Below are 12,890 nucleotides of genomic sequence, written 5' to 3'. Positions count from 1 at the left end.
GCAAATAGATTACTTTGGCTGTAGCATAGTAAATAGAGGAATAGTGAGAGATGAGGCTACAAAGATGGCCTCAGACCATATTTTGGAGCATCTTGAATGCCAGGCTAACAAATTTTGAACTTTATCCTGTAGGTGAGAAGGAACCATTGAAGATTATGAACAGGAGAGTGACATATTTTTGTTTCTTTAGGAAAATTAATCTGTTGATAAATTGCAATGTGGAGTGGAAAAGGAGAGAAATCTCATATCATTTGTTTGGTATAATTCATTAAACTAACACTTGTGAGACAAAGGAAAATTAAATGGGCACAAATGTAATTCTGACTATATAATTCTAAGAGCTATTCAGTGGAAATATAAGGAATATCCAATTTAAATTTTAATATGTTAATAGGATTATAGTTATATTGTTTTTATCTATACATGTTTAAGGATGTAGCTTCTAAAAGATACTATGTGAATAGTAGGTGCCTAAAATTAAAGTACCTATGTTATATTATTTCTGTATCAGTAGATTATATTTAAAACTCTTGTAGGAAACTGAACAAATGCAGCGATATAATCAACGGCTCATTGAAGAGTTAAAAAACAGACAGACTCAAGAAAGAGCAAGACTACCTAAGATCCAGCGTAGTGAAGCCAAGACTCGGATGGCCATGTTTAAGAAGAGTTTGAGAATCAATTCGACAGGCACTCCAGACCAGGACCGTGACAAAATTAAACAGGCAAGGAGCTAAATTACTTAATTCAAATAGGTTTTTAAAAAATTAAATTAGTTTTGGAAGACAAACCATAGTATTATTGATACACATTTAACATTACCTGTAGCCTGATGAGATAACACAATCAAAATCAGGATAGATTTAAGGCCATAATCAACTTCTTGGGGCTGGTGCTATTCAAAGAAGGGTATCCCTAACCCTCCGTCCCTCATCCCAGACCTTGAACTAGATTGATCTCAACTGTAACTTCAGGAATTAGGTTGGAATTATACTAACCTGGAGAATAGTGATAAAGCAACTAAGTTGCTTAAATTTAAATTGATACTACTAAAGGAACTTATCACTGTATTTCTCATCCATACACCCACCTAGGCCCCATAGCAGTTAGGAGGATGTGGGCCATATAATCATAAGATTTCCAAAGCCTTGATGTGTAGGATAAAGCCGTGGTGGAGAGTTATTTCCTGTCTGAATCCTGCTTTACAGTTGAGAAAGCAAAATTTTCATTATTGTTCTCATAGCATGAAGCTGTGATAAAGGAACCAGTGAAATAGACTAAACTCAGAGTGCTCACTTACTGAAGACTCACATGTCTTCTCATTTGTTTTCTTTTCATGTGGGAGTTTACAAGCCATTACATTAAATTTAATCTTCTATCTTCCAGATATTCTGATCATAGGACTAAGTAAGGAGGAGACTCCATTCTTTTCTCCTCAGGCCTTAAGTGGGAAGAGCCAGGAGTTTTTAGGGGTGGGTTTTCTTTTCCTTCCTGCTTTAGAGGAGGAAGCTTGGAAAACCTCTGTAGCTCATTTCTAAACACTTAGGCATATTGACAAAATAGATTTTTTTGTAAGTCTGAAAATAAATTACGGTAATAATTTTGGTTACCTTTAGTTTATTGTAACTTTAAAATTTCAACTTAATCTGTTAAGTTAAAATCTTTAAATAGCCATTGAATAAATTAAGATGCTTATTATCCCCTGTTTTGCCTCCTGGCTTGTTTCTCTGTTAGTTTGCTGCTCAAGAAGAAAAGAGACAGAAAAACGAAAGGATGGCTCAGCATCAAAAGCATGAAAATCAGATGCGGGACCTTCAGTTGCAGTGTGAAGCTAATGTCCGAGAACTACATCAACTACAGGTTAGCTGTACAAACCCCAAAACAAAAGGAGCACATGATATTTAATCACTCATTTGTACAGAGCATCATTTCAGCATCACATTCCTAACAGTAAAATAACAAAGAATTCTTAACATTTTAAAATAAGTAAGCCTTAATTATCTGACTTTTCTTTTTAGTAGCATTGTATTTTTAATATGTTGTATGTCAGAGAAGACATGACACATATTCAAAATTGAACTGTTGTATTTTAAATACAAATTTCTCTGTATGTCATCTTAATAGTAATTCATTTACTCCTGTGTTCTTGAAAAGGGTGATCAGAAATGTTCTTAGGGATATAGTTCCTTAAACTTCTAAGGGGCACTTTAGAGAAGATTCTCTTTGATTCTGACCTTGAGCATACAGCCGTCATATCAAATTGCCTGAGATTTATAGTTCTTGCAATGTGTTATGCCTATTGTAGGCATCCAATAAACATTTGTTGAGTTGAATTGGTTTACAGTGGTTACTAATCTTACTTAGAATTTGGCATTGGTGGTAAAACATATACACAACTACCTTCTAAATTCTTAGACAGGTTTGTAAGGAAGTTTCCTAATAGAAAAAAGAAAGAGCAAGAAGTAGAACTTATTCATTCCATGTTACCTCTATAAAAAGTAAATAACTGATTTGGCTTTTAAGCCAGAAAAACTTTAATTTAGGCCAGGTTTCATTTTCTGAATCTTGATGAACATTTTAAAAGAAATTTTAACATCTGTCAGTGTATGATGTCCAATCTTACATCAGTAATCAATTTTTGAAAACACAATTGTGGAAAATAACCTATTGGTGCAAAAATATTCATAATTTCTCTTTTTGAAATTATTGCTCAGTGATTAGAGTATGGCTGAATAAATCCTGGCATATTAACATGATAGAATGTTATTGCACTATAAAAATTGATAAATAACAGGAATACAAAGAATTTGGAAAAATCTATGTGAAGTAATTGAAAGTGTGATTAGTTGATTACAGTTGCATTTTTTTTTAAAGAGGGAAAAGGAAGGAAAGCCAAAAGTAGAACTTCAGCTAGACTGGGAAAGGGATGATGAACAAAGCATTTTCCCCCACTTTTTTGTTAATAATTCATTTGGTTCCACTTTACTAAATGTTAAGGGTTGTATGTTAAATTTACTTGTTACTTAATATGTTTCTCTGATTATATTTTCAGTGATTATGAAGTTTATAAATTTTTAAAGAAATAATTTTGTTCCCAGAAAAGTTTACTGAGATGAATGTGTTACTTTTACCTATATATTTTTTTCTTTCCTATATTTTCAGAATGAAAAATGCCATCTATTGGTTGAGCATGAGACTCAGAAACTAAAAGAGTTAGATGAGGAGCATGGCCAAGAATTAAAGGAGTGGAGAGAAAAATTGAGACCCAGGAAAAAGGTAACTTGAAATAAAAGAGATTAAAAGGCATTATCCCAAATAGATACAATTTAGTACAACAAATGTTGAGGCCAAATTGATAGCAATTTGATTACAGAAAATAAGAATCTGAAAAAGTGACTCATAAAATTTTTTGTTTACTTTGCTTTATTCTTCTAAGCTAGCATATTTTGGTAGGTATTTATTTAGTCTTTATTCAAATGTACTTTCATAAAAAATTAATAATTTCTTGTTACACTAGAATTTTCCATATGTATTCCCTTAGCCAGAAAGTGAAACATGTGAAGACTTCAAAGACATTGAGTCTTCCATCATTATTTAATTAGAACAGCCTTGAAATAAATGTATTTATAATTTTGTAGTTGGAAAGTGGTTTTCTGTGGTGATCAGATTTGTAACTACTTTAGGGTTATAATGTTACATAAAATTAGGTGAATTGGAGTTAGGCATGTAGGGGAAACTTGTTAATATCAAAGGATGGCTGTTGGCCAATTGCGTACTCTTCAGAGCCAATTCAGGAATAGGATCAGACTTAGCTTGCCAATGTGAGTAAATAGTTGCTTGCTATTATTCTGGGCTCTTAATTCACAGCAAGAAAGCAATAATACTCTGTATTCTCTGGAGATTCCAGAGTGACAGATGTTTCTTTTATTCTCCACCTGAGGCAGTGGTGAACATCAGCAGAAGGCTCAAGGACTTGGAGGGATGGGCATAGAAATGTTCTGGGCCTGAGACAATTTTCATTATTATTTAGAGCAAATTCTTTTTTAAGATCACATTAGATGACGACTTTTCTTTTCTCTACCCCTCTCCTTATGCTCTCATTCTACCTCTCTCACTCACCACCCCTCTTACCCTCTACCCCACCCCCAGACACTAGAAGAAGAGTTTGCAAGGAAGCTTCAAGAACAAGAAGTATTCTTTAAAATGACTGGGGAGTCTGAATGCCTTAACCCTTCAACCCAGAGTCGCATCTCCAAATTCTATCCAATTCCTAGCCTGCACTCCACTGGATCATAACTCCAGAAAGTGTATTTGGAATGGTCTTTGTTTTTTTAATTTGCTTCTCTTCATCTTTTGCCACACCAAAATCTACAACTTACACCAGAGAGTTCATGAAGACAATCGTCTGCATCACTGTTTAAATGGGCTTTTTTGGTTTGCATTATTCAGAGTATAATGGCAGAGGTAGAGAAGGTATCTAGGGCAGACACTGATTGCTCTGTGTTATACAGTGTAGTGTCTTTAGTTATTTCTTAAGGTGTTTTTTTATATTAAACTAAAAAACATCTTTATTATTTAGACATTAAATTACTCATAAAAGTATTAGAGAAATAATGTTTGAAGTTACAGAAAATCTGTAATACAAAACATTGTTAATTAATATCTTTTTAACTGAACTTAGTTCTCAGTGATGACTGAATTCCAGAGTTGAAATTCTACTATATAGCGTTTGGAATTTCTTGTGGTGAAATAGCTTTCATTAAAAAAAGGACACATAAATTACTCAGTATGTTTAGTAAAATAATTTATTATGTTTTTATCCTTAAATTCAGTAACACAAACCCTTTTGAAAGAGAAAAATTTTTCAGCAATTTGTCTGAAATAACTATTACAGGTATTCAGTCTAATAAGTGAAGGTGCTTTCATTAATATAGTGCCTGAAAAATGTAAATTTGTTCACTTCTAAAACAGTAATTTCTTTTCTGATTGGAGGAAGAGAGAGAAAAATAGCCGTAGCATTGAAGTTACCGTTTAAAAAACCTTGCTGCTACTACCATATGTCAGAAATTCTCACTCAAAAATATTTTGCACTAAAATACATAAAGGTGAAAAAAACCCTAAGAGTTTGTTATTCTTACAAATTTGGAAGTTCTACAAAGTGAAATAAATATAGATTTAGTAATCACAGTTTAGTTTAATGGGGACAGCCCATGTTCTTTAATATACTTGGACTAATTAAAATGGCTTCTCCCCCATCTTACCAAAGTCTTCATTTAAAACTCTCTTAGAGACTCAGAGACCCTGAATTATATTTATAAACATAGTGATCAAAAGTAATAAAAAAAAAAGAAATATTTGAAGACTTTCAGAATACTCAAAAAGATTTAAGTTAAATATTTAGAGCATTTAGAATTGCATTTTTTGTGTTTTGAAATTTGGTTGCTTACATATTACAATTTTATTTTGTTTTAAGTTGATAGATGTATTAAATTATTTACTTTGATTTGCAGTGGGCGAAGTCAAACTTTTATCTTGTAGTTTGTGATAAGCGTAGCTATTACAGAATTATTCAAAGTTAGTTCTTTTGAGGTTTAGAATTTCAAGTATCAGTCATATCATGACAGTATTATAAACTGTACTATGGTATGTGAAAGACAAGTATGTGATGATACTTGCTTTCTATCATTTGAAACCCACTATCTTGGTACCCAGTTTTAAAAGATCTATTTTCTAGCTTAATGATTTGTATTAAATAGGAGGCTGGTGGAACTCCTAAGAGTGTAATTTCCTTTAAACACTGTTGAGTTAAGGAAAAGAAATGTAAATAACAATTTCATTCTCTTGCAATTGATTGAAAAACTTAGGATGCTGAAGCTTACTCTGTCAGTTGTTTAAATGATTGAAAAATGCATGTTAAATTTTAATTTTTGTAATTAATGTTTTTGATAAGCATAATTTACTTGGACTACTTTATAGCTAGCCTTAATTTCTGGCCAAGTTTTTTTTTAAGTATATATATACATATATATATATATAAATATATCATGTACTGGTTGTAAATTCACACACCATCTTCACTCAAATGTGTTATTGTTGCAGAACTCTTTTAAATAGCTTATTCTCAAATGCTGAGATGAAAAATGTTCTGGAAGGCCTTTTTAAGCTACATCTTTATAAAAGTAATATTCATTAAGAAAATGGAAATGGTTTATATTGTTATCATAAAAATATTGTGACAGTATCATGATGCCCAATGGATTCAATGATTTATTTGAATTGGGGATGGTAAGAGGTAGAAGAGGAAAATAGATGTGTTCACATACCACTTTTTCCTTGGAAAACATCAGTTCACTGGCCTTTTGTATTCACTCTTTTCTCAGCAGAGGACATTGGTGTTCTCATTCTTTAATTGATAGTCCATGTCCTGAGTATGTTGGGAACATAGCTACTTTCCTCTGAATATTTGATAACCTTCTACTCCCTTGAAGTCACATGTTCATATTACTGATAAAGGAGATCAGGTCAAGATTATGATGGTTGGTTGACACATTAGGTAAGTTTGATTGTTAGAAAGCACTATCCTGATTGTAATGCCCTTGTTTTACATCTCCCTTTCAACTAGATTCAGTGTTCCAGAATGGAACTCTGCCTTAAAGAATGACTGACCATTTTCCAAAAGAGTAGGGAAAGAATGGAGAATTACATATTGGAGTGAAAAGTTAATTTCAAAGTGAAAACTGATAAAGATCCTTTTAAAAATGTTTTGTTGTATAAAATTATAATTGAACACTTATCTGCCCACCCATTGTTAGGCTTCAGTCATGAAGGTTAATTTTTTCATTAATGTAAAAGAGGGATTTTTTTTCCTTCAAGGAAAGGAGTTCTTTGAAGCCTCATTGTGTAGTAATAACCATTCTTGGCTTGTTTCCTATGATGCTGTGGCAGAACATGCAACAAAATCCATTAAAGAGAGTCTTAATGTGTACATCTGAAACAACCTTCAGTTTTTTTTCCTGTGTGTTATAGATACACACTCCTAATGTTTTCAGACAGGTATAACTCAGAAAGCTAGTTGTGCCACATTTCTGTTTCCTAGCCCTTTTGATCCCTAGCTGGGATGCAGATTGCTAAATTAAATTATGCTCATGTGAATTTGTGAATAAGCTTTTTCTTACCCTTTTCTGTGGGTCCTGGGGAGGCCACAGGTTGGGTAAACAGTAAATTCAGCTTGCTTCCATTCAGCTGATATGATGATCTCCCTGTAACTTGTGACAGGTTAAGTTGAATTTTAATTAAAGAAAAACCAGAACCACAGCTACCTCTAAGAAGTAGTGTTTTCCTCAAGCACAAAAATGCTCAGGCATACTAGGCCCATTTAATTGTAGGGTCTCCAATTTTATAAGCATCAGCAAGTTTTAGAACTGCCTTTTATAATCTCCCAAACCCACTTTAGCTAATAGCTCTCTCCCAGACCATACAATGCTTAGTAGAGAAGGTTCTTCTGAAAGAGCCAAATACAGTCAAATTATTAGATAGACAAAGGATATGCTTAAAGGAAAATCTAGAACTGAGAGGGGAAGTTCTAGTTCTAAGGGTGGAAATCAGCTCTTTTTGGGAAAAAGGTATTTTACAGGAAATGGAATGATATCTTATGAAAAGCCTCTAGTGAAGGCCCGACAACCTAACATTTATCTTGTTGCCATGGTTGCAGTGGTTTTGCTCTAGCTTTAAAGTTCTGCTTCTGAGCTTGAGGCAGAATATTCTGTCAATGTAGGCTGCTGCTGTAGGTGATGCTGTTCTGACTTGCAATGTCATGGCTCCACAAGTTTTTCAGAAAGAACTCTTGTTTCAGTTTGTGCCTCTTGTCTACTGGAGAGCAAATGTCTTCGCAGTTGTGGGACTGACACACTAAAATAAAGTCATTTCTTAAACTATTTGGGGGAAGCAGTGTTTTGTTAAGAATCTTATTGAATGGATTGTCCTGTTTAAGACTGGCTGTTTTGGTCTTTTTCGCAACTATTGATGAACTTATGGTCCACCAAGTTTTTTCTCTTCTGCCCATTGGCTTTCCTGTGCATCATGCCTCTGGCCTTTCATGGCTAACACTAAGCCTTCTCTGTGTCTGATATGCATATGTGTGGATAAGCATGTGCATATTCTCTCTCTTTCTCACACACACACACACACACACACACACACACACACAGGCGTGCGCGTGCTGTGTGACTTTTCTTGGTAAATGGGGATATTGGTATCACAGATTTGCAGGTTTTTAGAGGTAGAACCAAGAGATCTTAGAGATAGTCTAGTCCTATCCCTTTAACTTGAGGCCTGTAGAGGTGAAGTCAGTAGTCATTAAACATTTATCATGTGCCAAGCACTGTGCTGTGCCACTTGGAAAAGGTCACAGAATGAATAAATGGCAAAGCTGGCACTTGAACCAAGAGCTGCTGCCTCCTAGTCCAGTGTTCTTTTCTATTGTGCTATGTAATTCAAAGGACCTTTTGTAAAAATGGGAAACTTTAAAAGAAGAAAAAAGTCATATATCTATATGGAGTGTTTATGTTTAAAAAGTATTTATTTTCCATTTTCAGGATCAAGAGAGCTATCTTTTTATATTTAACAACATTTTATTGATGTCTTTTGTTTTTTGCATCACTTTCATTTCTGAATAAATATCTCTGCCCTCCTCTCTCCAGAGTCATCCTATATATAGCAAAGGATAAGAAATAAGAAAAAAGCAGTTCAATAAAACTAACCTATACATCAACCCAATTCAATAGTATATGCAAATTTCTTACATCTGTAGTGTCCTACCTTTGCAATGAAGGAGGATTCCCCAGATGTTTTAAACATAGGATGATTAAACCCACTTTTGCCAAAGTAATCACATGTACATCATATGATTGCTCATGGGAAAAAAATCCATCACTTTGAATAACACCATTTATCTTTAGTTTCAAAGATCAGTTAAAGGAACTTAAGAGTATTTTGCTTGTAGTGAAAAAGACTTGGTATAGAAACAACGTGAGTCAATGACTACAGTAATCTACTATAATAAACCCAAAGACCCCAGGCTTCTGGGATAAGAACTCACTATTTGACAAAAACTGCTGGGCAAACTGGAAAAGAGTATGGCAGAAACTAGGCATAGACCAAAGTCTCACACCATATACCAAAATAAAGTCAAAATGAGTTCATGATTTAGATATAAAGGCTGATACTATAAGCAGATGGGGAGATCAAGGAATAGTTTACCTATCAGATTTATGGGGAACAAAAGAATTCATGACCAAGCAGGAGATAGAGAACATTATGAAATGCAAAATGGATAATTTTGATTACATTAAATTGAAAAGTTTTTGTACAAACAAAGCCAATGCAACCAAGATTAGAAGGAAAGTAGAAAATTGGGAAAGAGTTTTTACAACCAGTGTCTCTGATAAGGGCCTCATTTCTAAAAATATATGGAGAATTAAGTCAAATTTATAAGAATACAAGTAATTCCCCAATTGATAAATGGTTGAAGGATATGAACAGGCAGTTCTCAGATGAAGAAATTAAAGCCATCTATAGTCATATAAAAAAATGCTCTAAATCACTATTGATTAGAGAAATGTAAATCAAAACAACTCTGAGGTACTACATTACACCTGTCAGATTGGCCAACATGACAAAACAGGAAAATGATAAATGTTGGAGAAGATGTGGGGAAATGGGAACACTAATGCATTGTTGGAGTTGTGAAATGATATAACCATTTTGGAGAGCAATTTGGAACTATGCCCAAAGGGCTATAAAAATGTGCATACCCTTTGACCCAGCAATAGCACTTCGAGGGCTGTATCCCAAAGGGGATCATAAAAGTAGGAAAAGGACCCACATGTACAAAAATATTTATAGCAGCTCTTTTTGTGGCGGCAAAGAATCAGAAATTGAGGGAAGGCCATCAATTGGGGAATGGCTGAATAAGTTGTATATGAATGTAATGGAATACTATTGTGTTATAAGAAATGATGAGCAGGTAGACTTCAGAAAAACCTGGAAAGAAAGGATGTGATAGCTATCTTCATGTATTTGAAAGGTTGTCATGTGGAAGAGGGCTGACTTGTTCTGCTTGTCCCCAAAGGGCAGAAGTGGGAGTAAAGGTTTAAAATTTCAAAAGGGCAAATTGAGGCTTGAATAAAGAGAAACTTGTAACAAAGCTATTCAAAGTATAATAGATTTCTCCAAGGGTGTAAAGAGTTTGCTTGAAGCCTTCAAGTGAAGACTATGTGACTACATGTTGGGAGTCTTTTTCAGGTATAGTTTGGACTATGAGGCTACTGGATTTACTTCTACCTGGGAATATGTGAGTTTTCAACTGTTACTGGAGGCATGATTCTATTTTTCTAGAATATAGGAGCTCTACCCTTAGCTGAATACCAGTGACTTCTTGATGGGGATAAAGCTTCAGCTTAGTGAATGTCATTTGGTTCACATTCTAATGCTCAGTGTAATAGAAGAGTGCTACATATGGGTTCATGATTGAGGTGGTATGCCCAGATAGGAGAAGGGTTCCAAGTGATTATAGATAAAAGTGTAGTTTTAAAGATCATGAACTGTAATGCTATGTAAAGTGCAGTTAAAGTTATTTCTAAATAACTAACTTCTCTGGGCCTCCGTTTCCTCCTCTATAAAATGAGGGGATTGAACTAGATGATTTCCAAATTTCTAAATCTAGGATCCTTTCAGACTCAGTGATTTACCAAGCACGAACTACAAGCAAGGGCTTTTGCGGGTCTGAGCTTCTGTCTTAAGCAAACTTTGAACTGAACTCTGTCTAGGTGCTTCGCACAGCACTATGGGATATTCCGTTAGAACAAATCAAGCAGTTAGAACAAATATTAGCAGTCTGATAAAACAAGGTAGAAGTTGTCAGGTCCTTTGGAGCATTTGGTAACAGTCATGTTAGAAAAGGAAATTGACTTAGTACTTTGGTAAAGGTCACAAAAACTTTGTGATATTTTGAAAAGCAGAAGTGTATCATTTCTAGAAATAAAGCTTTCTTTCACACTAAAACCCAAGTTGTTAGAAGTTTTTGTATGTTCTCAGAGCCTTTTTGGGTAAGACTAATTTGTAATAGTATCTAACTTGTATCTTGGTCAAAGTTAACATGATATAAGAAGGTAGATTAGCTTTCTTATGGAACAAAACTGCAAAGACTAGTTTTTATTTAATGGATCTTAGTAATGTTGCTTTTCCAGGAGATTCTTAATTTAGTGTCTGAGACACACGGGCAGACCATATAGTATATAAACCATTTAGCTCATCAGAGAAAGATACCATATATTTATGTTTAACCTGTTGATGTGTAAGGGAAGAATCAGCACAGCAGCTGGCAGGTTGATGCTCTTAAGTTAGAACAAGTATAAAAGCTAATATACATATATATGTATGTATATATCTGAGAATCCGTTTTGACTTAATTTTAGTGAGGCTTTTGATGACTGTGTATTTCTCTTGAACTATTCCTTTTCACCTACTTGTCCCAAAGTAAATTAACACAGTAACCGAAAAGAATTTGATTGCTCTCTTATCATGTACGTGCTAATTCCCAAGTTGTTATGGCTCCCTGACGACTTTCAGATTATTTGTGGTATGCCTGGATAGAAGCAGGAGGTTCCAAGTGATTATAGATAAAAGTCTACTTTTAAAGACTATAGATTAGTTGTAATAGTATGGAAGGTGCAGTTAAAGTTATTCCTAAATACTGTGTTTGGGCTCAGTCAACATATAGAACAATATCTGTGTTTCACTTTTCCGGTTCACCAATAAGATTCAGCAGATAGACTGTATATAATTAATAAACTTTAATTGGAAATTAACAATTGAAATAACTTCAACTTGACCACTTATAGATGTTTTAAAAGTTTAAAAAAATTTAAAAGTGCTTAAATTCATCTGATCTTGACAGTCCCCTTCCTTCCCACCCATATACATCCCCCCATAGTCAGAAGTAGGCATTTCAGAACTGAAGCAATTTGTCCAGTGTCTAGTACCTCCAGTTGCCACCCCCATGAGCTCTTTGGCCACCTCTCTTTGTAGTTTATTAATAGCCTAACAGCCATTAGAAATGAAGATAGACATTTGGTGCCTGGTGATACTCAAATAGATGTTACTTTTTTCTTGTTCAAGTAAAAACATGATGTATTCAAAAGAAATAATAAAAATTGGAAGCCGTGCTTTACTGTGTATCTCCTCCTAGAGGAGAATTGAAGTCTGTGGCTTTCTAGTCTTCTTCCCAGTAACTTAAATGGATCAGTTTTCCTTAGCTCTCTTCTCTATGACAAGGGAGAACATATAGAAATGCAGGTAGGGAACAGCTAAAAAAACCACCTTGGACATGTTAACTGGGACAAAGCAGTGAAGCCACCCACCACCAAGAACTACTTCAAGGAAGAAAACTCCCTGTCTTTTAAGCTTAATTTAAAACCAGTTAAAAGTTAAGTCACAGCAAAGGTAAAGAATTCCTGGAATAATGACTGAAAGTCATAGGAAAATTTGAGTCCATGACTTCCTTTGGTTGGTACGTGGGATGTGTTGTAAACACCCAAGTGGCTATGAAATGTGAGCCCAGTACTAAGAACAGATAAGTCCCAAAAATGTTACTTAAGGTTTATCCAGCCTGAGGAATTATCCGTGTGCTGTTACATGAGAGCCAAAGCCAGCATCAGTGAGGCAATTTCAGATTATGAGACTGTTATATTTCTTGACCCAAACTATTTGGTTTTTTTGAGTAAGATGTCCTAAAAGGAAGCCAGTAGACTTTCAGCCCACCCTTGCTCCAGGAATGAGCTCAGCATGCTTTAATACTGAATGTATGTATCCTCATGGTTTGACAGCAATGT

General features: G+C 34.5%; 2 protein-coding genes across 3 annotated transcripts in view; one reads left to right on the top strand and one right to left on the bottom strand.

Annotated features, from left to right (window-relative positions):
* The window catches only part of SLK (STE20 like kinase), a 64,408-nt gene extending 56,474 nt beyond the window's left edge, over positions 1–7,934 (top strand). For both annotated transcript variants that reach the window (XM_020987960.2, XM_020987961.2), the window contains 4 exons: positions 537–725; positions 1,735–1,860; positions 3,163–3,276; positions 4,150–7,934. In XM_020987960.2, coding sequence (XP_020843619.1) covers positions 537–725; positions 1,735–1,860; positions 3,163–3,276; positions 4,150–4,296 — 576 coding nt within the window. In that variant the 3' untranslated portion in view covers positions 4,297–7,934. The remainder of the gene's footprint in view (positions 1–536; positions 726–1,734; positions 1,861–3,162; positions 3,277–4,149) is intronic.
* A 3,903-nt stretch (positions 7,935–11,837) lies between these two features.
* Positions 11,838–12,890, bottom strand: part of COL17A1 (collagen type XVII alpha 1 chain) — a 65,880-nt gene continuing 64,827 nt past the window's right edge. Inside the window, 1 exon segment of the mRNA XM_020987963.2 lies at positions 11,838–12,889. Within this exon segment, the coding sequence (XP_020843622.1) occupies positions 12,871–12,889 (19 nt within the window). The 3' untranslated portion in view covers positions 11,838–12,870.

The sequence above is a fragment of the Phascolarctos cinereus genome, unplaced genomic scaffold (assembly GCF_003287225.1).
Source record: "Phascolarctos cinereus isolate Bilbo 61053 unplaced genomic scaffold, phaCin_HiC Scaffold_3;HRSCAF=262, whole genome shotgun sequence".
Taxonomy (NCBI): Eukaryota; Metazoa; Chordata; class Mammalia; order Diprotodontia; family Phascolarctidae; genus Phascolarctos; species Phascolarctos cinereus.
This window is presented reverse-complemented; position numbering and strand designations above follow the sequence as displayed.